The sequence below is a fragment of the Schistocerca gregaria genome, chromosome 11 (genome assembly GCF_023897955.1).
Source record: "Schistocerca gregaria isolate iqSchGreg1 chromosome 11, iqSchGreg1.2, whole genome shotgun sequence".
NCBI classification, from domain to species: domain Eukaryota; kingdom Metazoa; phylum Arthropoda; class Insecta; order Orthoptera; family Acrididae; genus Schistocerca; species Schistocerca gregaria.
In genome coordinates, this window is record NC_064930.1 from 76,634,717 (window position 1) to 76,657,796 (window position 23,080).

General features: G+C 43.5%; 1 protein-coding gene across 4 annotated transcripts in view; it reads right to left on the bottom strand.

The window, feature by feature from the left end:
* The window catches only part of LOC126295342 (uncharacterized), a 673,108-nt gene that overhangs the window by 582,355 nt on the left and 67,673 nt on the right, over positions 1 to 23,080 (bottom strand). For 2 of the 4 annotated variants that reach the window (XM_049987812.1, XM_049987809.1), the window contains exon 1: positions 690 to 733. The exons of the other annotated variants lie outside the window; for them this stretch is intronic. In XM_049987812.1, the coding sequence (XP_049843769.1) occupies positions 690 to 715 (26 nt within the window). In that variant the 5' untranslated portion in view covers positions 716 to 733. Of the gene's footprint in view, positions 1 to 689; positions 734 to 23,080 lie in introns of those variants that run through there. 4 annotated transcript variants of the gene reach the window in all.

Here is a 23,080-nt window from a genome sequence, read left to right on the forward strand (position 1 = left end):
ACGGTGTACATGAAGTAATTACAATAGCGGGATAGTGCATGATATAAAATACAACTAACGAATGACTGGCTGTAGTACAAAAATTCCAGAATAAGTGCATAAAAAAGACGTAAGTAATCCATTATATGACATTACTGCTTGGTATAATAGATACGATATAAAAACAAAAAAAAAATTTAATTTACGTGTATGAGCCGTATAAAGTAGAAAGAAAAGGTATCTCAATCTGCAAGCAGTAGTTGGTATATAAGAGTGTTATATCTCGTCAAGCAGCGGCTTTGTACCATTGAAATAACTTATTCCGGCAACTCCACCTGCTCGTTGAGAAAAAGTCCGTCATTCGAAAGTAAATGCTTGTAAATTTCCAGCACCTAGAAGTATCGGAGTGCTGACATGTAAGTTTCAGATTATCTGCAAATCCAGTAATGCTCGCAACTGTCGGTTATGCATGGGGATCGTATGAAACTGTACCTCACGAAAACAGCCTGAAGATGACACAATGAAGAGCTGAAACTGGTAGCGTCAAAATAAAATAAAATCGCAAGTACGGCTGTAGGGGTTTATATTTTTTTTTGTCACGACAGACGAAGTTGTGGTCCGCTGTTGGACGTTAGGTTGTGTTGGCTTGGATGTGGCGCGGCCCTCAGTGATGTCCGAGCAGCGCGGCCCGTCGCCGCGGCGAGACTCACCTGAGCGTGTGGTCCACGTCGATCATGGCGGCGGCTGGCGGCTGCAGCTGTGACAGAACGTGGCGCGGCGACGCGGGCGCTAACGTGCTGCCCGTCCCTCAGCCGACGGCGTACTGGCACGGCCGCGGTAGCGGATCGCACGCGGCGTGGGGCGTGCAGCCTTTATCGCGATACTATCGATAAACCGCTCGGACAGGTGTTATCGCCGCTGCGCCTCTCTGTGCACTTCCAGCACTGGCTGGTAGCTGGCAGCACTGCAGCCGAAAGTAACAGATCGCCACTGCACCGTTTCCTAGTACACTTAGTACGTAGCACAGCATGTCACCAAAGGGGGGGGGGGGGGGATGATCACGCTGTGAACTGGAGAAAAAAAGAAAAAGGCGAATGGAGGAAAAAAAAGGACAAGTGGGGGAGAACGAGAAAAAAAGACTAGTGGGGAAAACGAGAAAAAAAGACTAGTGGGGAAAACGAGAAAAAAAGACTAGTGGGGAAAACGAGAAAAAAAGACTAGTGGGGAAAACGAGAAAAAAAGACTAGTGGGGAAAACGAGAAAAAAAGACTAGTGGGGAAAACGAGAAAAAAAGACTAGTGGGGAAAAGGAGAAAAAAAGACTAGTGGGGAAAAGGAGAAAAAAAGACTAGTGGGGAAAACGAGAAAAAAAGACTAGTGGGGAAAACGAGAAAAAAAGACTAGTGGGGAAAACGAGAAAAAAAGACTAGTGGGGAAAACGAGAAAAAAAGACTAGTGGGGAAAACGAGAAAAAAAGACTAGTGGGGAAAACGAGAAAAAAAGACAAGTGGGGAGAACGAGAAAAAAAGACAAGTGGGGAGAAAAAAAGATAGTGGGGAGAACGAGAAAAAAAGACTAATGGGGAGAAAGAGAAAAAAAGACTAGTGGGGAGAACGAGAAAAACAGACTAGTGGGGAGAACGAGAAAAACAGACTAGTGGGGAGAACGAGAAAAACAGACTAGTGGGGAGAACGAGAAAAACAGACTAGTGGGGAGAACGAGAAAAAAAGACTAGTGGGGAGAACGAGAAAAAAAGACTAGTGGGGAGAACGAGAAAAAAAGACTAGTGGGGAGAACGAGAAAAAAAGACTAGTGGGGAGAACGAGAAAAAAAGACTAGTGGGGAGAACGAGAAAAAAAGACTAGTGGGGAGAACGAGAAAAAAAAAGACTAGTGGGGAGAACGAGAAAAAAAAAGACTAGTGGGGAGAACGAGAAAAAAAAAGACTAGTGGGGAGAACGAGAAAAAAAGACTAGTGGGGAGAACGAGAAAAAAAGACTAGTGGGGAGAAAAAAAGATAGTGGGGACAAAAAAAGATAGTGGGGAGAAAAAAAGATAGTGGGGAGAACGAGAAAAAAAGACTAGTGGGGAGAACGAGAAAAAAAGACTAGTGGGGAGAACGAGAAAAAAAGACTAGTGGGGAGAACGAGAAAAACAGACTAGTGGGGAGAACGAGAAAAACAGACTAGTGGGGAGAACGAGAAAAACAGACTAGTGGGGAGAACGAGAAAAACAGACTAGTGGGGAGAACGAGAAAAACAGACTAGTGGGGAGAACGAGAAAAAAAGACTAGTGGGGAGAACGAGAAAAAAAGACTAGTGGGGAGAACGAGAAAAAAAGACTAGTGGGGAGAACGAGAAAAACAGACTAGTGGGGAGAACGAGAAAAACAGACTAGTGGGGAGAACGAGAAAAAAAGACTAGTGGGGAGAACGAGAAAAAAAGACTAGTGGGGAGAACGAGAAAAAAAGACTAGTGGGGAGAACGAGAAAAAAAGACTAGTGGGGAGAACGAGAAAAAAAGACTAGTGGGGAGAACGAGAAAAAAAGACTAGTGGGGAGAACGAGAAAAAAAGACTAGTGGGGAGAACGAGAAAAAAAGACTAGTGGGGAGAACGAGAAAAAAAGACTAGTGGGGAGAACGAGAAAAAAAGACTAGTGGGGAGAACGAGAAAAAAAGACTAGTGGGGAGAACGAGAAAAAAAGACTAGTGGGGAGAACGAGAAAAAAAGACTAGTGGGGAGAACGAGAAAAACAGACTAGTGGGGACAACGAGAAAAACAGACTAGTGGGGACAACGAGAAAAACAGACTAGTGGGGACAACGAGAAAAACAGACTAGTGGGGAGAACGAGAAAAAAAAACTAGTGGGGAGAACGAGAAAAAAAGACTAGTGGGGAGAACGAGAAAAAAAGACTAGTGGGGAGAACGAGAAAAAAAGACTAGTGGGGAGAACGAGAAAAAAAGACTAGTGGGGAGAACGAGAAAAAAAGACTAGTGGGGAGAACGAGAAAAAAAGACTAGTGGGGAGAACGAGAAAAAAAGACTAGTGGGGAGAACGAGAAAAAAAGACTAGTGGGGAGAACGAGAAAAAAAGACTAGTGGGGAGAACGAGAAAAAAAGACTAGTGGGGAGAACGAGAAAAACAGACTAGTGGGGAGAACGAGAAAAACAGACTAGTGGGGAGAACGAGAAAAACAGACTAGTGGGGAGAACGAGAAAAACAGACTAGTGGGGAGAACGAGAAAAACAGACTAGTGGGGAGAACGAGAAAAACAGACTAGTGGGGAGAACGAGAAAAACAGACTAGTGGGGAGAACGAGAAAAACAGACTAGTGGGGAGAACGAGAAAAAAAGACTAGTGGGGAGAACGAGAAAAAAAGACTAGTGGGGAGAACGAGAAGAAAAGACTAGTGGGGAGAACGAGAAGAAAAGACTAGTGGGGAGAACGAGAAGAAAAGACTAGTGGGGAGAACGAGAAGAAAAGACTAGTGGGGAGAACGAGAAGAAAAGACTAGTGGGGAGAACGAGAAAAACAGACTAGTGGGGAGAACGAGAAAAAAAGACTAGTGGGGAGAACGAGAAAAAAAGACTAGTGGGGAGAACGAGAAAAAAAGACTAGTGGGGAGAACGAGAAAAAAAGACTAGTGGGGAGAACGAGAAAAAAAGACTAGTGGGGAGAACGAGAAAAAAAGACTAGTGGGGAGAACGAGAAAAAAAGACTAGTGGGGAGAACGAGAAAAAAAGACTAGTGGGGAGAACGAGAAAAAAAGACTAGTGGGGAGAACGAGTAAAACAGACTAGTGGGGAGAACGAGAAAAACAGACTAGTGGGGAGAACGAGAAAAACAGACTAGTGGGGAGAACGAGAAAAACAGACTAGTGGGGAGAAAAACAGACTAGTGGGGAGAAAAAAAGACTAGTGGGGAGAACGAGAAAAAAAGACTAGTGGGGAGAACGAGAAAAAAAGACTAGTGGGGAGAACGAGAAAAAAAGACTAGTGGGGAGAACGAGAAAAAAAGACTAGTGGGGAGAACGAGAAAAAAAGACTAGTGGGGAGAACGAGAAAAACAGACTAGTGGGGAGAACGAGAAAAACAGACTAGTGGGGAGAACGAGAAAAACAGACTAGTGGGGAGAACGAGAAAAACAGACTAGTGGGGAGAACGAGAAAAACAGACTAGTGGGGAGAACGAGAAAAACAGACTAGTGGGGAGAACGAGAAAAACAGACTAGTGGGGAGAACGAGAAAAACAGACTAGTGGGGAGAACGAGAAAAACAGACTAGTGGGGAGAACGAGAAAAAAAGACTAGTGGGGAGAACGAGAAAAAAAGACTAGTGGGGAGAACGAGAAAAAAAGACTAGTGGGGAGGACGAGAAAAAAAGACTAGTGGGGAGGACGAGAAAAAAAGACTAGTGGGGAGAACGAGAAAAAAAGACTAGTGGGGAGAACGAGAAAAAAAGACTAGTGGGGAGAACGAGAAAAAAAGACTAGTGGGGAGAACGAGAAAAAAAGACTAGTGGGGAGAACGAGAAAAAAAGACTAGTGGGGAGAACGAGAAAAAAAGACTAGTGGGGAGAACGAGAAAAAAAGACTAGTGGGGAGAACGAGAAAAAAAGACTAGTGGGGAGAACGAGAAAAAAAGACTAGTGGGGAGAACGAGAAAAAAAGACTAGTGGGGAGAACGAGAAAAAAAGACTAGGGGGAGAACGAGAAAAAAAGACTACTGGGGAGAACGAGAAAAAAAGGCTAGTGGGGAGAACGAGAAAAAAAGACTAGTGGGGAGAACGAGAAAAAAAGACTAGTGGGGAGAACGAGAAAAAAAGACTAGTGGGGAGAACGAGAAAAACAGACTAGTGGGGAGAACGAGAAAAACAGACTAGTGGGGAGAACGAGAAAAACAGACTAGTGGGGAGAACGAGAAAAAAAGACTAGTGGGGAGAACGAGAAAAAAAGACTAGTGGGGAGAACGAGAAAAAAAGACTAGTGGGGAGAACGAGAAAAAAAGACTAGTGGGGAGAACGAGAAAAAAAGACTAGTGGGGAGAACGAGAAAAAAAGACTAGTGGGGAGAACGAGAAAAAAAGACTAGTGGGGAGAACGAGAAAAAAAGACTAGTGGGGAGAACGAGAAAAAAAGACTAGTGGGGAGAACGAGAAAAAAAGACTAGTGGGGAGAACGAGAAAAAAAGATAGTGGGGAGAAAAAAAGATAGTGGGGAGAACGAGAAAACAAGACTAGTGGGGAGAACGAGAAAAACAGACTAGTGGGGAGAACGAGAAAAAAAGACTAGTGGGGAGAACGAGAAAAAAAGACTAGTGGGGAGAACGAGAAAAAAAGACTAGTGGGGAGAACGAGAAAAAAAGACTAGTGGGGAGAACGAGAAAAAAAGACTAGTGGGGAGAACGAGAAAAAAGACTAGTGGGGAGAACGAGAAAAAAAGACTAGTGGGGAGAACGAGAAAAAAAGACTAGTGGGGAGAACGAGAAAAAAAGACTAGTGGGGAGAACGAGAAAAAAAGACTAGTGGGGAGAACGAGAAAAAAAGACTAGTGGGGAGAACGAGAAAAAAAGACTAGTGGGGAGAACGAGAAAAACAGACTAGTGGGGAGAACGAGAAAAACAGACTAGTGGGGACAACGAGAAAAAAAGACTAGTGGGGAGAACGAGAAAAAAAGACTAGTGGGGAGAACGAGAAAAAAAGACTAGTGGGGAGAACGAGAAAAAAAGACTAGTGGGGAGAACGAGAAAAAAAGACTAGTGGGGAGAACGAGAAAAAAAGACTAGTGGGGAGAACGAGAAAAAAAGACTAGTGGGGAGAACGAGAAAAAAAGACTAGTGGGGAGAACGAGAAAAAAAGACTAGTGGGGAGAACGAGAAAAACAGACTAGTGGGGAGAACGAGAAAAACAGACTAGTGGGGAGAACGAGAAAAACAGACTAGTGGGGAGAACGAGAAAAACAGACTAGTGGGGAGAACGAGAAAAACAGACTAGTGGGGACAACGAGAAAAAAAGACTAGTGGGGAGAACGAGAAAAAAAGACTAGTGGGGAGAACGAGAAAAAAAGACTAGTGGGGAGAACGAGAAAAAAAGACTAGTGGGGAGAACGAGAAAAAAAGACTAGTGGGGAGAACGAGAAAAAAAGACTAGTGGGGAGAACGAGAAAAAAAGACTAGTGGGGAGAACGAGAAAAAAAGACTAGTGGGGACAACGAGAAAAACAGACTAGTGGGGACAACGAGAAAAACAGACTAGTGGGGAGAACGAGAAAAACAGACTAGTGGGGAGAACGAGAAAAAAAGACTAGTGGGGAGAACGAGAAAAAAAGACTAGTGGGGAGAACGAGAAAAAAAGACTAGTGGGGAGAACGAGAAAAAAAGACTAGTGGGGAGAACGAGAAAAAAAGACTAGTGGGGAGAACGAGAAAAAAAGACTAGTGGGGAGAACGAGAAAAACAGACTAGTGGGGAGAACGAGAAAAACAGACTAGTGGGGAGAACGAGAAAAACAGACTAGTGGGGAGAACGAGAAAAACAGACTAGTGGGGAGAACGAGAAAAACAGACTAGTGGGGAGAACGAGAAAAACAGACTAGTGGGGAGAACGAGAAAAACAGACTAGTGGGGAGAACGAGAAAAACAGACTAGTGGGGAGAACGAGAAAAACAGACTAGTGGGGAGAACGAGAAAAACAGACTAGTGGGGAGAACGAGAAAAACAGACTAGTGGGGAGAACGAGAAAAACAGACTAGTGGGGAGAACGAGAAAAACAGACTAGTGGGGAGAACGAGAAAAACAGACTAGTGGGGAGAACGAGAAAAAAAGACTAGTGGGGAGAACGAGAAAAACAGACTAGTGGGGAGAACGAGAAAAACAGACTAGTGGGGAGAACGAGAAAAACAGACTAGTGGGGAGAACGAGAAAAACAGACTAGTGGGGAGAACGAGAAAAACAGACTAGTGGGGAGAACGAGAAAAAAAGACTAGTGGGGAGAACGAGAAAAACAGACTAGTGGGGAGAACGAGAAAAACAGACTAGTGGGGAGAACGAGAAAAACAGACTAGTGGGGAGAACGAGAAAAACAGACTAGTGGGGAGAACGAGAAAAACAGACTAGTGGGGAGAACGAGAAAAACAGACTAGTGGGGAGAACGAGAAAAACAGACTAGTGGGGAGAACGAGAAAAACAGACTAGTGGGGAGAACGAGAAAAACAGACTAGTGGGGAGAACGAGAAAAACAGACTAGTGGGGAGAACGAGAAAAAAAGACTAGTGGGGAGAACGAGAAAAACAGACTAGTGGGGAGAACGAGAAAAACAGACTAGTGGGGAGAACGAGAAAAACAGACTAGTGGGGAGAACGAGAAAAACAGACTAGTGGGGAGAACGAGAAAAACAGACTAGTGGGGAGAACGAGAAAAACAGACTAGTGGGGAGAACGAGAAAAACAGACTAGTGGGGAGAACGAGAAAAACAGACTAGTGGGGAGAACGAGAAAAACAGACTAGTGGGGAGAACGAGAAAAACAGACTAGTGGGGAGAACGAGAAAAACAGACTAGTGGGGAGAACGAGAAAAAAAGACTAGTGGGGAGAACGAGAAAAACAGACTAGTGGGGAGAACGAGAAAAACAGACTAGTGGGGAGAACGAGAAAAACAGACTAGTGGGGAGAACGAGAAAAACAGACTAGTGGGGAGAACGAGAAAAACAGACTAGTGGGGAGAACGAGAAAAACAGACTAGTGGGGAGAACGAGAAAAACAGACTAGTGGGGAGAACGAGAAAAACAGACTAGTGGGGAGAACGAGAAAAACAGACTAGTGGGGAGAACGAGAAAAACAGACTAGTGGGGAGAACGAGAAAAACAGACTAGTGGGGAGAACGAGAAAAACAGACTAGTGGGGAGAACGAGAAAAACAGACTAGTGGGGAGAACGAGAAAAACAGACTAGTGGGGAGAACGAGAAAAAAAGACTAGTGGGGAGAACGAGAAAAACAGACTAGTGGGGAGAACGAGAAAAACAGACTAGTGGGGAGAACGAGAAAAACAGACTAGTGGGGAGAACGAGAAAAACAGACTAGTGGGGAGAACGAGAAAAACAGACTAGTGGGGAGAACGAGAAAAACAGACTAGTGGGGAGAACGAGAAAAACAGACTAGTGGGGAGAACGAGAAAAACAGACTAGTGGGGAGAACGAGAAAAACAGACTAGTGGGGAGAACGAGAAAAACAGACTAGTGGGGAGAACGAGAAAAACAGACTAGTGGGGAGAACGAGAAAAACAGACTAGTGGGGAGAACGAGAAAAACAGACTAGTGGGGAGAACGAGAAAAACAGACTAGTGGGGAGAACGAGAAAAACAGACTAGTGGGGAGAACGAGAAAAACAGACTAGTGGGGAGAACGAGAAAAAAAGACTAGTGGGGAGAACGAGAAAAAAAGACTAGTGGGGAGAACGAGAAAAAAAGACTAGTGGGGAGAACGAGAAAAAAAGACTAGTGGGGAGAACGAGAAAAAAAGACTAGTGGGGAGAACGAGAAAAAAAGACTAGTGGGGAGAACGAGAAAAAAAGACTAGTGGGGAGAACGAGAAAAAAAGACTAGTGGGGAGAACGAGAAAAACAGACTAGTGGGGAGAACGAGAAAAACAGACTAGTGGGGAGAACGAGAAAAACAGACTAGTGGGGAGAACGAGAAAAACAGACTAGTGGGGAGAACGAGAAAAACAGACTAGTGGGGAGAAAAAAAGACTAGTGGGGAGAAAAAAAAGACTAGTGGGGAGAAAAAAAGACTAGTGGGGAGAAAAAAAAGACTAGTGGGGAGAAAAAAAAGACTAGTGGGGAGAAAAAAAAAGACTAGTGGGGAGAAAAAAAAGACTAGTGGGGAGAAAAAAAAGACTAGTGGGGAGAAAAAAAAGACTAGTGGGGAGAAAAAAAAGACAAGTGGGGAGAAAAAAAAAGACAAGTGGGGAGAAAAAAAAAGACAAGTGGGGAGAAAAAAAAAGACAAGTGGGGAGAAAAAAAGGACAAGTGGGGAGAAAAAAAAGACAAGTGGGGAGAAAAAAAGACAAGTGGGGAGAAAAAAAGACAAGTGGGGAGAAAAAAAGACAAGTGGGGAGAAAAAAAGACAACTGGAGAAAATAATAGCGGGAAAAATAATAAACTGAACTACTCCGAACAGGCCATGGAGGCCCCACGGTACCGACCGGCCGCCGTGTCATCCTTAGCCCAAAGGCGTCACCCGATGTGCATAGGGAGGGGAGGGGAGGGGAGGGGAGGGTGGGGTGGGTGGGAGGGGAGGGTGGGGTGGGTGGGATGGGAGGGTGGGGTGGGTGGGAGGGGAGGGTGGGGTGGGTGGGAGGGGAGGGGAGGGGAGGGTGGGGTGGGTGGGAGGGGAGGGTGGGAAGTAACACCAGCACACAAAGTACCTGCGGAATTGTGGCGGTATGTTGGAGGTGCACTCGGGAAGTCCAGATCTTCCGCCATACGATTTCCCCCGTCTGGCAAGCATAAGTAACATCTGGGAAGGGGGAGGGCCGAAGAGATTTTCCAGCGATGCCACAGTTCACGTAGCTGTCGAATGGATCCCTGACGAAGGAGCGCGTTTACATCGTCGAGGAATACGAATTCTAGAACGAATCCTTGCCACTCTGACGTGGTGTGGGTGCAGGATTCATCACAAGCTATTCGGCCCCGCCGTAACAACGCGTAAATTACGTTTTGCAGTCCACCCGTTGTAGCGCGCTTTGGACGGCGACCAATTATTCTGCCTGCTGAGTACTGAAGCCCCGTTTGTATTCACGTAATCCTGCAAGAGGGACAGGATTATTGTGTGCGATAAGGCAGTTGCGTAATACGTCCACGGGGTACCCTAATCTCGCAGGGCTTCCGGTGGCCATGCGCGGGGACTCAATTGAACATCTGTACTGCTTTATAAGCATATTAACAAGCGATCAATAACGTCATACTGTCAATCGAACTCTGAATGGATTAACGTGAAATGATTAATTATGCTACCAGGCAAGCTCATGTGTCACATTATAGAGAAACCGAGATATGACTTCTGAAGACAGGGCGACTGCTACACAGGGTATTTAATTACATTGCGATACGAACACAAAAGCTAAAGTCCCAAAAACATGGAGGACTTTCTGAAGCGTAAATTGAGTCAAAAACAACTCTTGTGGGAGAGAACAGGCTGTATTTCTCTTTTTTGGAAGATATTTGAACAGAGCGAAAAACAAGACAGCTCGTAGAGGAACGTTAAGGCAGTAATTCTCTACCGCTCCACACTCGAATAGGCAGTGCAGGGACTCTGATGGCTGGTAGCTGTAGATGTTGTTGTTGTTGTTGTTGTTGTTGTATTCAGTCCTGAGACTGGTTTGATGCAGCTCTGCATGCTACTCTATCCTGTGCAAGCTTCTTCATCTCCCAGCATGTACTGCAGCCTACATCCTTCTGAATCTGCTTGGTGTATTCATCTCTTGGTCTCCCTCTACGATTTTTACCCTCCACGCTGCCATCCAATACCAAATTGGTGATCGCTTGATACCTCAGAACATGTCCTACCAACCGATCCCTTCTTCTCGTCACGTTGTGCCACAAACTCCTCTCCTCCCCAATTTTATTCAACACCTCATTAGTTATATAATCTACCCATCAAATCTTCAGCATTCTTCTGTAGTACCAAATTTAAAAAGCTTCTGTTCTGTTTTTGTCCACCCTATATCGTCCATGTTTCACTTCCATACATGGCTACACTCCATACAAATACTTTCAGAAATGACTTCCTATCACTTAAATCAATACACGATGTTAAATTTCTCTTCTAAAGAAACGCTTTCCTTCCCATTGCCAGTCTGCATTTTATATCCTCTCTACTTCGACCATCATCAGATATGTTACTCCCCAAATAGCAAAACTCCTTTACTACTCTAAGTATCTCATTTCCTAATCTAATTCCCTCAGCATCACCCGACTTAATTCGACTACATTCCATTATCCTCGTTTTGCTTTTGTTGATGTTCATCTTATACTCTCCTTTCAAGACGCTGTCCACTCCCTTCAACTGCTCTTCCAAGTCCTTTGCTGTCTGACAGAATTACAATGTCATCGGCGTACCTCAAAGTTTTTATTTCTTCTCCATGGATTTTAATACCTTCTCCAAACTTTTCTTTTGTTTCCTTCACTGCTTCCTCAATATACAGATTGAATAACATCGGGGAGAGGCTACAACCCTGTCTCGCTCCCTTCCCAACCACTGCTTCCCTTTGATGTCCCTCGACACTTATAACTGTCATCTGGTTTCTGTACAAATTGTAAATAGCAAATCGCTCCCTGTATTTTACCCCTGCCACCTACAGAATTTGAAAGAGAGTATTCCAGCGAACATTGTCAAAAGCTTTCTCTAAGTCTACAAACGCTAGAAACGTAGGTTTGCTTTTCCTTAATCTAGCTTCTAAAATAAGTCGTAGGGTCAGTATTGCCTCACGTGTTCCAACATTTCTACGGAATCCAGACTGACTACAATTGCGAGGAGAAGGGAAGTTATTTGTCACAACGACGGTTCCGGCACGAGCTGCGTGCGACTGAATGCCAACAGCTGTCTGTTCCCACAGGAACAGTGGGGGCCTGAGTTTGTTTGGAGGGTAGGGGAGCGCGGAAGATGGGTTGTCCCCCGTCTGATGCGACTTATAAGGCCGAGGCCACATTCAGACCACTCCCGGATGGCAGACGGAAACTGACCACCAAATTTAGAGCAACAGCATCGCTGCTCAACGTACAACCACGCCTCTCACGTTTCAAGACGTAGCCCTACGTCGCAATGTCTGCTTCTCGATACATGAACATGGCTGAACCATATTCACCACCGAATACACTACTACAATCTCCACGGCCACAATTTTGACATTAGGTCTTTTGCATATGGCCAAAGCTGCAGTCGACATACAGACCACAGTTGTACTCCGATTGAAATTATTTTATTTTATTTACAGGTCGAGTTCCATACGACCAAATTGAGGAGCAAAGTCGTGGAATGTGTCAGTACATGAAATTACAGCATAAGAGTAATGAGATAGAAATAAAATGTTTATGAACCCAAAAAAAAGTCATCAGTTTTCAATAAACGCAGCCATACAATACAAGTACCACCTTAATTTTTCAAGGAACTCTTCAACAGACATTACGGAACACGCGGCCAATGTCCCAAGTATCCAGGTGAGGCAAATTTCGACCATCGCTCACTGACGTATCTTTAAGGCATGTCCACACAATGGCCGTAAGAAAAAAAAACACAGATCGCAACTGTGCGAAGGTTAAGAAACATTTTGAGTTTTTGCCAGTCTTACCCACAGCTGGGCGTGCAGCAAGCGGGTGTGTGTAGTCTCTTGTGTACTGACCTGCAACAGAAACACACGTGTTCTATGTTAGCCAATTTCTATGAAAAGGCTAGCAGGTAAACAAAAATAATGTTGACTCTAAAGTCTACTTTAAATTAACAGAGTTGAAAAGTATTTTTAAACAAATTTTCTACAACACTGAAATCTGCAACTTTTACACCTATAGTTTCCTTTGTGTGTGGAATGGGCAGTCTTGTCCCAAATAGTACAGGACATAATTTTCTTCGTCATTTTCATCTCTCATAACTTTTTAGATATATGCAAATCGTTATACTGTTCAAATGTTGTAATTCTTGTTTGAATACTTAGCTCGCACTACAGTTTTCATTGGGTGTAGGAACAACACGCGCAATGATTCATCGAGCAGACTTGCAAGCAACAGATCTTGGTTCCATGCACTCATCGCAACATCTTTGTAACACATTCATCCACTTTTATTTTTACTCTATGATAATCTTTATTCCAATTTTTGCTCCCGACGTGGGGAACAATATGTATGTTTCTCGAATCTCGTTTTCTAGAATATATATGTTGTGAGCGAAATTCTATAAATAACAATGTGGAAAGGGATATCCACCAGAGATACGCAAAAGGTGGGAGAATAAGTGCAGAAACATAAATGATAAATAGACATTGAGTGGTGACTGTAAACTTGTTGTTTCATTTAAGGTTATCTTACCGTGAACTTTCTGAAAAGTTCCTCGCAGAGGTACAACGTTAACACCGATTCCCGTTTGGTTGTCGGCGGCAACTTTAAAAGTGGGAAACGAAATCTGTAGAAAATGCCAAGCGGCCACGTCAGAAAGTTACCGGTTTCGCCACACGTATTTGTACAACTGGAAGACACTCCGCTCCCTCCCCCCCCCCCCCCCCCCCCCCGCCCATTTCTGTGCTGGGCCGTCAGCTGCCGTGCATAACCTCAGAGTGAACGAGCGGCCTGTGTCCTTTGTCGATGTCGGAGCGGCACTTGACACACTTCCTGGAGGAGACAGCCGACACACACACACACACACACACACACACACACACACACACACACACACACAGAGAGAGAGAGAGAGAGAGAGAGAGAGAGAGAGAGAGACACACACACACACACACACACACACACACACACACACACACACACACAGAGACACACACACACACACAGACACACACACACACACACAGACACACACACACACACACACACAGAGACACACACACACACACACACACACACAGAGACACACACACACACACACACACACACAGAGACACACACACACACACACACACACAGAGACACACACACACACACACACACACAGAGACACACACACACACACACACACACAGAGACACACAGAGACACACACACACACAGAGACACACACACACACACAAAGACACACACACACACACAAAGACACACACACACACACACAGAGACACACACACACACACACACACACACACACACACACACACACACACACACACAGAGAGAGAGAGACACACACACACACACACACACACACACAGAGAGACACACACACACACACACACACACAGAGAGACACACACACACACACACACACACACACACACACACACACACACACACACACACAGAGAGAGAGAGACACACACACACACACACACACACACACACACACACACACACACACACACACACACACACACACACACGAGGCTAGTGCGTCACAAGCCTTCCTAAGCCCCTGAAGCCGTGCAAGGTGTGTCGTCACACTTCCACTCCCGCTGAGTCCTGTGCAGCCCCGCCTTCCTCCTACGCACACCTCCATCGGTCCACCACCAGGGCTCATGTCCCCAGCTTTTGTCCTAGGCTGCACGCACCACAGGTACTACTGTCCCGTCTTTCAACCGTCGCAGTAACGCCGACATGGTGCACAGGCGATCACACAATAATTAAAAAGTTACTAAAAATCGCTGAACTGAGCGAAAGTGACTGCACGTTACTTAATGTCTGTAATAAAATGCTATGCCGAGGACGAAGTGGCCGTCTACAACAGGAGATTACATTTACACTGGAGCACGAACGAAACCCCAAATTGCCCGAGTCTAAATATCATAGAACACAGCACATGCACTTTCGAGGTTTACACGAAAGATACCATAACAAATACGGCAATTCCTACTGCTTTATATCACGTTAACACCCATAAAGACGCAGCATATGGGTCAATGCTGCAAAATGTATAGGATAATATCAGGGTACTATACCGACTGTTTTAAGGTCACAAAATGCCCCTCTTGGAAGAATGGAGATGTATTCACATGACATAATATATGAAGACAAAATATTAAATGAGAAACTGGGAAGTAAATTAGCGAATTCCAGCAGGTGCTTCGATAATACCCTTAAATAGGAAGAAAAGGAGTGGTACATACAAACAAGTAGCTTTACAAGTGTATACAAGGAAACAATGATAGATGTATTAGGAAAAACACCCTCCGTACGAAAGAGTAGTATATACTGACTGTATCATACAGACTGTAATATCTGCAGCGTTACTTATTCGATTATATGTTTTTAAACCTTTGCTATCTGCGACATGAAATGTGCACAGAAAATGGGAGTGTTTGTGCGCAGGTTGGCAACAAGGAAACAAAAACGAAAGTTTTTTTCCCGAACTCGCCATTTAGTGGATATTAAAATAGTTAATTACGTATAAAGTTTCGAATAAATCGGTCAAGCACATCTGAGATTTTACTAACGAATGTTTAACGTCTTTCTAAAATTTCAGATTTTCTGAAACTTTTACACGATACTCTAATAAACATGCAGGCTATATATGTTATTGAACGAGAGTTTACAGATATCCTGTGAAAACTAACTGTGAACTGGAAAATGCTGCACTCCCCTGCGCTGTCGAACCTCTCGCAATCCGCCTTGACGACGGTATCAGAGCATTTAAAAACAAGATGGTTGTCACATGTCCCTTGTTATATAGGAGGATGAGTCAAATGAAAACCTTAAATATGTTTTTTTAATATTATTTATTGTGCAGCATTGTCCAGCGGTTACAAAGTGCATAAATTACTTTAGATAGAAACTCTTTTGGTAGTCCGCGAAACCACCCGTGCACCGCGTGGCGTACCTCCTCATCAAAACGGAACTTCTTTCCTCCATTGCGTCTTTGAGCGGTCCAGACAGATGGAAATCACTTGGGCCAAGGTCTGGTGAGTATGTTGGATGAGGAAGACACTCAAAATGCAGTTCTGTGATACTGTACGAGCAGTCTGGGGCCTCGCATTGTCATGTTGGAAAAGGACACCTGCTGACAGCAGTCCACGTCGCTTTGATTTGATTGCAGGCCGCAGATGATTTTTTAGGAGATCTGTGTACGATGCACTGGTGACAGCGGTCGCTCTAGGCACGTAATGATAAAAAATGACGCCTTTTTCTTCCCGAAAGAGAGTCAGCATAACTTTCCCTGCTGATGGTTCTGTTCGAAACTTCTTCGGTTTTGGTGATGAGGTATGGCGGCATTCCTTGCTCGCTCTCTTCGTTTCTGGTTGGTGGAAGTGAACCCAGGTTTCACGATTCTTCCAAGGAAGCCATCACCTTCTCGTTCTTCACAAGCACCAACACGTCGTTCTCTCATTTCAGGAGTCAGCTGCCGTGGCACCCATCTTGCAGACACTTTGTGAAACTGGAGCACACCGTGCACAGTGTGGTGTGCTGACCCATGACTAACCTGTAAACATGCTGCAATCTCATTCAGTGTCACTCGGCGGTTTTCCTTCGCTATGGCTTCAACTGCTGCTGTGTTCTGTGGAGTCACAACTCGTTGTGCCTGACCTGGACGAGGAACATCTTCCACTGAAGTCACGCCATTTGCGAACTTCCTACTCCATTCGTAAACTTGCTGCTGTGACAAACATCCATCACCGTACTGAACCTTCATTCGTCGATGAATTTCAATAGCTTTCACACCTTCACCACCCAAAAACCGAATAACAGAACGTTGTTCTTCCCTGGTGCAAGCCACAAGTGGGGGCGACCATCTTTATACCGATACTGCGACGGTATGTGTGCATCTGCACTATGCTGCCACCTACAGGCCATTCTGCTCGCTGTTTGTAGCACGCTCACCAACTTACAGCATAACGGCGCGAAATTTCGATTTGTTATTATAATTATTTTACTCAACGTGGTACAATTTAAAACAAAAATCGTGTACGGTGTCGCGTTTTGTATTCTTCCTCGCAGTATGGTTTACAGACGACAAGAAAGTTATATTTATGCCTTATCGTCTTAGGACTGGGATACTGCATCGGACTCGAATCGTCTAGAATTCTACAATCCTTCCTATACGCTGATTGAAACTATCCTCAAAGATTCAACAGCACAGTGTGCCAATGATGCTAAACGATTTAGGAATTCGTTTTAAGCGACTTTAATTCTCAATCAATGTTTCGTTTGCAAGAAAGAGGGGCTCGTGTTTGTGTGTGTGTGTGTGTGTGTGTGTGTGTGGCGGGCCCGCAGTAATGTAGCGGCCGTGTCCCGGATGGAGCTGTCCCTACCCCAGCCCGTCCTATCTTGGCCGCATACCTGGGCGGGTCGTTCTCTCGGCCGGCCTTGGTCCCGTAACGGCCCTCAGATGGGCCACAACACGGCTACAAGCTTCCCACTGTAAACATTCTTACTGCCTGCCGGCCACCGACGTGTAACGGGAATTATACGGGGTGATTCATGAAGATAAGCAAATATATCAATGTGTTAAAACCAAAGAAAAAAAGTTCAACTAAGAGCAAAGAAAAAAAGTTCAACTAAGAGCAAAGGAAAAAAGTTCAACTAAGAGCAAAGAAAAAAAGTTCAACTAAGAGCAAAGGAAAAAAGTTCAACTAAGAGCAAAGGAAAAAAGTTCAACTAAGAGCAAAGGAAAAAAGTTCAACTAAGAGCAAAGGAAAAAAGTTCAACTAAGAGCAAAGAAAAAAAAAAGGTCAACCAAGAGCAAAGAAAAAAAAGGTCAACCAAGAGCAAAGAAAAAAAAAGGTCAACCAAGAGCAAAGAAAAAAAAAGGTCAACCAAGAGCAAAGGAAAAAAAAAGGTCAACCAAGAGCAAAGAAAAAAAAGGTCAACCAAGAGCAAAGAAAAAAAGGTCAACCAAGAGCAAAGAAAAAAAAAGGTCAACCAAGAGCAAAGAAAAAAAAAAGGTCAACCAAGAGCAAAGAAAAAAAAAGGTCAACCAAGAGCAAAGAAAAAAAAAGGTCAACCAAGAGCAAAGAAAAAAAAAGGTCAACCAAGAGCAAAGAAAAAAAAAGGTCAACCAAGAGCAAAGAAAAAAAAAGGTCAACCAAGAGCAAAGAAAAAAAAAGGTCAACCAAGAGCAAAGAAAAAAAAAGGTCAACCAAGAGCAAAGAAAAAAAAAAGGTCAACCAAGAGCAAAGAAAAAAAAAGGTCAACCAAGAGCAAAGAAAAAAAAGGTCAACCAAGAGCAAAGAAAAAAAAAGGTCAACCAAGAGCAAAGAAAAAAAAAGGTCAACCAAGAGCAAAGAAAAAAAAAGTCAACCAAGAGCAAAGAAAAAAAAGGTCAACCAAGAGCAAAGAAAAAAAAGGTCAACCAAGAGCAAAGAAAAAAAAGGTCAACCAAGAGCAAAGAAAAAAAAGGTCAACCAAGAGCAAAGAAAAAAAAAGTCAACCAAGAGCAAAGAAAAAAAAAGGTCAACCAAGAGCAAAGAAAAAAAAAGGTCAACCAAGAGCAAAGAAAAAAAAAGGTCAACCAAGAGCAAAGAAAAAAAAGTTCAACCAAGAGCAAAGAAAAAAAAAGTTCAAGTAAAAGCAAAGAAAAAAAGTTCAAGTAAAAGCAAAGAAAAAAGTTGAAGTAAAAGCAAAGAAAAAAGTTCAAGTAAAAGCAAAGAAAAAAGTTCAAGTAAAAGCAAAGAAAAAAGTTCAAGTAAAAGCAAAGAAAAAAGTTCAAGTAAAAGCAAAGAAAAAAGTTCAAGTAAAAGCAAAGAAAAAAGTTCAAGTAAAAGCAAAGAAAAAAGTTCAAGTAAAAGCAAAGAAAAAAGTTCAAGTAAAAGCAAAGAAAAAAGTTCAAGTAAAAGCAAAGAAAAAAGTTCAAGTAAAAGCAAAGAAAAAAGTTCAAGTAAAAGCAAAGAAAAAAGTTCAAGTAAAAGCAAAGAAAAAAGTTCAAGTAAAAGCAAAGAAAAAAGTTCAAGTAAAAGCAAAGAAAAAAGTTCAAGTAAAAGCAAAGAAAAAAGTTCAAGTAAAAGCAAAGAAAAAAGTTCAAGTAAAAGCGAAGAAAAAAGTTCAAGTAAAAGCGAAGAAAAAAGTTCAAGTAAAAGCGAAGAAAAAAGTTCAAGTAAAAGCGAAGAAAAAAGTTCAAGTAAAAGCAAAGAAAAAAGTTCAAGTAAAAGCAAAGAAAAAAGTTCAAGTAAAAGCAAAGAAAAAAGTTCAAGTAAAAGCAAAGAAAAAAGTTCATAGAAACACACGTCCCCAAATGTATAGTTACTGTGTTAGGGCTAATAAAAGGTATTGCCTGAAATTTAGCAACTTCGCTAATATAAAACCATCGCAAAACTGTACGTGGTTAAAGCTGTTGTCATTGGACTGGTGAATCTAATAAAACATGCCCCAGACGAATATCTGCAGACGTTTCCCAGAACATCCATAGAAACAAAGACGTAATTTCGTAGATTATTTTAATTTATTGACTACTTGGACCAATTTGCATTTTTTTAAAAAATGGATCTGAGCACTATGGGACTTAAGATCTGAGGTCATCAGTCCCCTAGAACGTACAACTACTTAAACCTAACCTAAGGACATCACACACATCGGTGGCCGAGGCAGGATTCCAACCTGCGACCGTAGCGGGTGCTGCGGATCCAGACTGCAGCGCCTAGAACCACTCGGTCACAACGGCCGGCTATGTTTTTAAAATTCCAGAAAATTGCGAAGTTTTTAACAGAAGTTGCACAGAATTTAATTTTGCAGAAATGGTGGTAATAACGTTAACTGAAACTGTATAAATGCGTCAGACAATCCGCTTATATTAATACGATGGCACACGTGAATTCGTGTTAAATCTCCATACCTTAAATTGTGAAAAGCCTCATCGTTGAGAGATATGTCGTGTACTGTTACCCGGGTTACGTTGAATCATCATCGTTTTGACGTATTGAGCACTCTTACTGATTATGAACGCTAGGTAGAGAACTTTTCTCCCGTAACATTCGAATTACTCCACCAATGTTCCGTGCATTCGGAATCCTAAGTTAGATAACGTGCGCGATATTCGTTATCTGTAGGCGTAGCATTACCATCACATTTGCCATAAATAAACACAATATCGGGATATTCCTATGCCGAAAATTTGTAAGGCATCCCTATTTCATAAATAATCTATGAACTACAACAGTTACTGTGTCGTTTCATTTAAATAGACTCATGTTCACTGAAAAATATAGAAAACTAACTCGCTTCAAGCTTAGGAAACGACTAATACACACTAACGGTTGGCACCAATGACAAACGTTTCTACATTCTTAATAATTCGGATAGGAATTAAAATCCGTGGAGAAGAAATAAGAACTTTGAGCTTCGCCGATGACATTGTAATTCTGTCAGAGACAGCAAAGGACTTGGAAGAGCAGTTGAACGGAAGGGACAGTGTCTTGAAAGGAGGATATAAGATGAACGTCAACAAAAGCGCAGGTCGCACCAGTGTTCAAGAAGGCTAGTAGGAGTAATCCATTTAACTACAGACCTATATCATTGACGTCGGTTTGCAGTAGGGTTTTGGAGCATATACTGTATTCAGACATTATGAATCACCTCGAAGGGAACGATCTATTGACACGTAATCAGCATGGCTTCAGAAAACATCGCTCTTGTGCAACGCAGCTAGCTCTTTATTCGCACGAAGTAATGGCCGCTATCGACAGGGGATCTCAAGTTGAATCCGTATTTCTAGATTTCCGGAAAGCTTTAGACACCGTTCCTCACAAGCGACTTCTAATCAAGCTGCGGAGCTATGGGGTGTCGTCTCAGTTGTGCGACTGGATTCGTGATTTCCTATCAGGAAGGTCGCAGTTCGTAGTAATAGACGGCAAATCATCGAGTAAAACTGAAGTGATATCAAGTGTTCCCCAGGGAAGCGTCCTGGGACCTGTGCTGTTCCTGATCTATATAAATGACCTGGGTGACAATCTGAGCAGTTCTCTTAGGTTGTTCGCAGATGATGCTGTAATTTACCGTCTAGTAAGGTCATCCGAAGACCAGTATCAGTTGCAAAGCGATTTAGAAAAGATTGCTGTATGGTGTGTCAGGTGGCAGTTGACGCTAAATAACGAAAAGTGTGAGATGATCCACATGAGTACCAAAAGAAATCCGTTGGAATTCTATTACTCGATAAATAGTACAATTCTCAAGGCTGTCAATTCAACTAAGTACCTGGGTGCTAAAATCACGAACAACTTCAGTTGGAAAGACCACATAGATAATATTGTCGGGAAGGCGAGCCAAAGGTTGCGTTTCATTGGCAGGACACTTAGAAGATGCAACAAGTTTACTAAAGAGACAGCTTACACTACACTCGTTCGTCCTCTGTTAGAATATTGCTGCGCGGTGTGGGATCCTTACCAGGTGGGATTGATGGAGGACATCGAAAGGGTGCAAAGAAGGGCAGCTCGTTTTGTATTATCACGTAACAGGGGAGAGAGTGTGGCAGATATGATACGCGAGTTGGGATGGAAGTCATTACAGCATAGACGTTTTTCGTCGCGGCGAGACCTTTTTACGAAATTTCAGTCACCAACTTTCTCTTCCGAATGCGAAAATATTTTGTTGAGCCCAACCTACACAGGTAGGAATGATCATCAAAACAAAATAAGAGAAATCAGAGCTCGAACGGAAAGGTTCAGGTGTTCGTTTTTACCGCTCGCTGTTCGGGAGTGGAATAGTAGAGAGATAGTATGATTGTGGTTCGATGAACCCTCTGCCAAGCACTTAAATGTGAATTGCAGAGTAGTCATGTAGATGTAGACATGCATGTAGAAAAGCAAAACGAGGATAACGGAATGTAGTCGAATTAAGTCGGGTGATGCTGAGGGAATTAGATTAGGAAATGAGACACTTAAAGTAGTAAAGGAGTTTTGCTATTTGGGGAGCAAAATAACTGATGATGGTCGAAGTAGAGAGGATATAAAATGTAGACTGGCAATGGCAAGGAAAGCGTTTCTGAAGAAGAAAAATTTGTTAACATCGAGTATAGATTTAAGTGTGAGGAAGTCATTTCTGAAAGTATTTGTATGGAGTGTAGCCATGTATGGAAGTGATTCATGGACCATAAATAGTTTGGACAAGAAGAGAATAGAAGCTTTCGAAATGTGGTGCTACAGAAGAATGCTGAAGATTAGATGGGTAGATCACATAACTAATGAGGAAGTATTGAATAGAATTGCAGAGAAGAGGAGTTTGTGGCACAACTTGACTAGAAGAAGGGATCGGTTGGTAGGACATGTTCTGAGGTATCAAGCGATCACCAATTTGGTATTGGATGGCAGCGTGGAGGGTAAAAATCGTAGAGTGAGACCAAGAGATGAATACACTAAGCAGATTGAGAAGGATGTAGGGTGCAGTAGGTACTGGGAGATGAAGAAGCTTGCAAAGGATAGAGTAGCATGGAGAGCTGCATCAAACCATTCGCAGGATTGAAGACAACAACAACAACAACAACAACAACAACAACAACAACATGCAATGCTTCCTAACAACAAATTGCCTCCAGTGAGCGTGACGTGATATTTGTTTACGTTATATTCGTTTTAATGCAAGGTCTTTTATGGTTTTACACATACGAACATACGGGCTTCCTGTGTCATCTTAGGTCCTCAAGTGCAGTGACGTCTGTTATGTGGTGCTCTCTGGCAACAGCTTTTTTTTTTAAGCCGAATCGAAGAGGCAGACAGCTACCGTGTCGGCAGCTGACTCGACCGGCGCCACACCGTGTTCCGCAAGTCCGTCTCTGCCGGCGGCCTTGTGAAACACAGTGCGGGGGTTGCCCGGAGCGGAACGTCTGAGTGCCGGGACGGATGGCCGAGGGTGGTGTGGGGGTGGAGGGGGCGGCGTGTCCGGTACGTGGACGCTGTTGCGTACTGTCGGCCCGTCCGCCGGAGGGATGCGTGCTTTCATATCCGCGCTGTACGGCCGGGCTTCATAACTGCTGCGCGAGTCCGTGCTGTTGCGGCAGGCTCGCCGGATGGCTGCCGGACTGGTTTTCCTGCGACGCGAAGAGCTGTTCACAAACTGGATAGGAGCAGCCAACCTCACGCTCACGCACCCACTCACTGCTGCGACAACTTGCCATACATAGAAAGATAGGTCCCTTATCATTCAGCTACAAAATAGCAGGTCAGCAACTGGAAGCAGTTAATTCCATAAATTATCTGGGAGTACGCATTAGGAGTGATTTAAAATGGAATGATCATATAAAGTTGATCGTCGGTAAAGCAGATGCCAGACTGAGATTCACTGGAAGAATCCTAAGGAAATGCAATCCGACAAAGGAAGTAGGTTACAGTACGCTTGTTCGCCAAATGCTTGAATACTGCTCAGCAGTGTGGGATCCTGCGTTTCATTGGCAGGACACTTAGAAGATGCAACAAGTCCACTAAAGAGACAGCTTACACTACACTCGTTCGTCCTCTGTTAGAATATTGCTGCGCGGTGTGGGATCCTT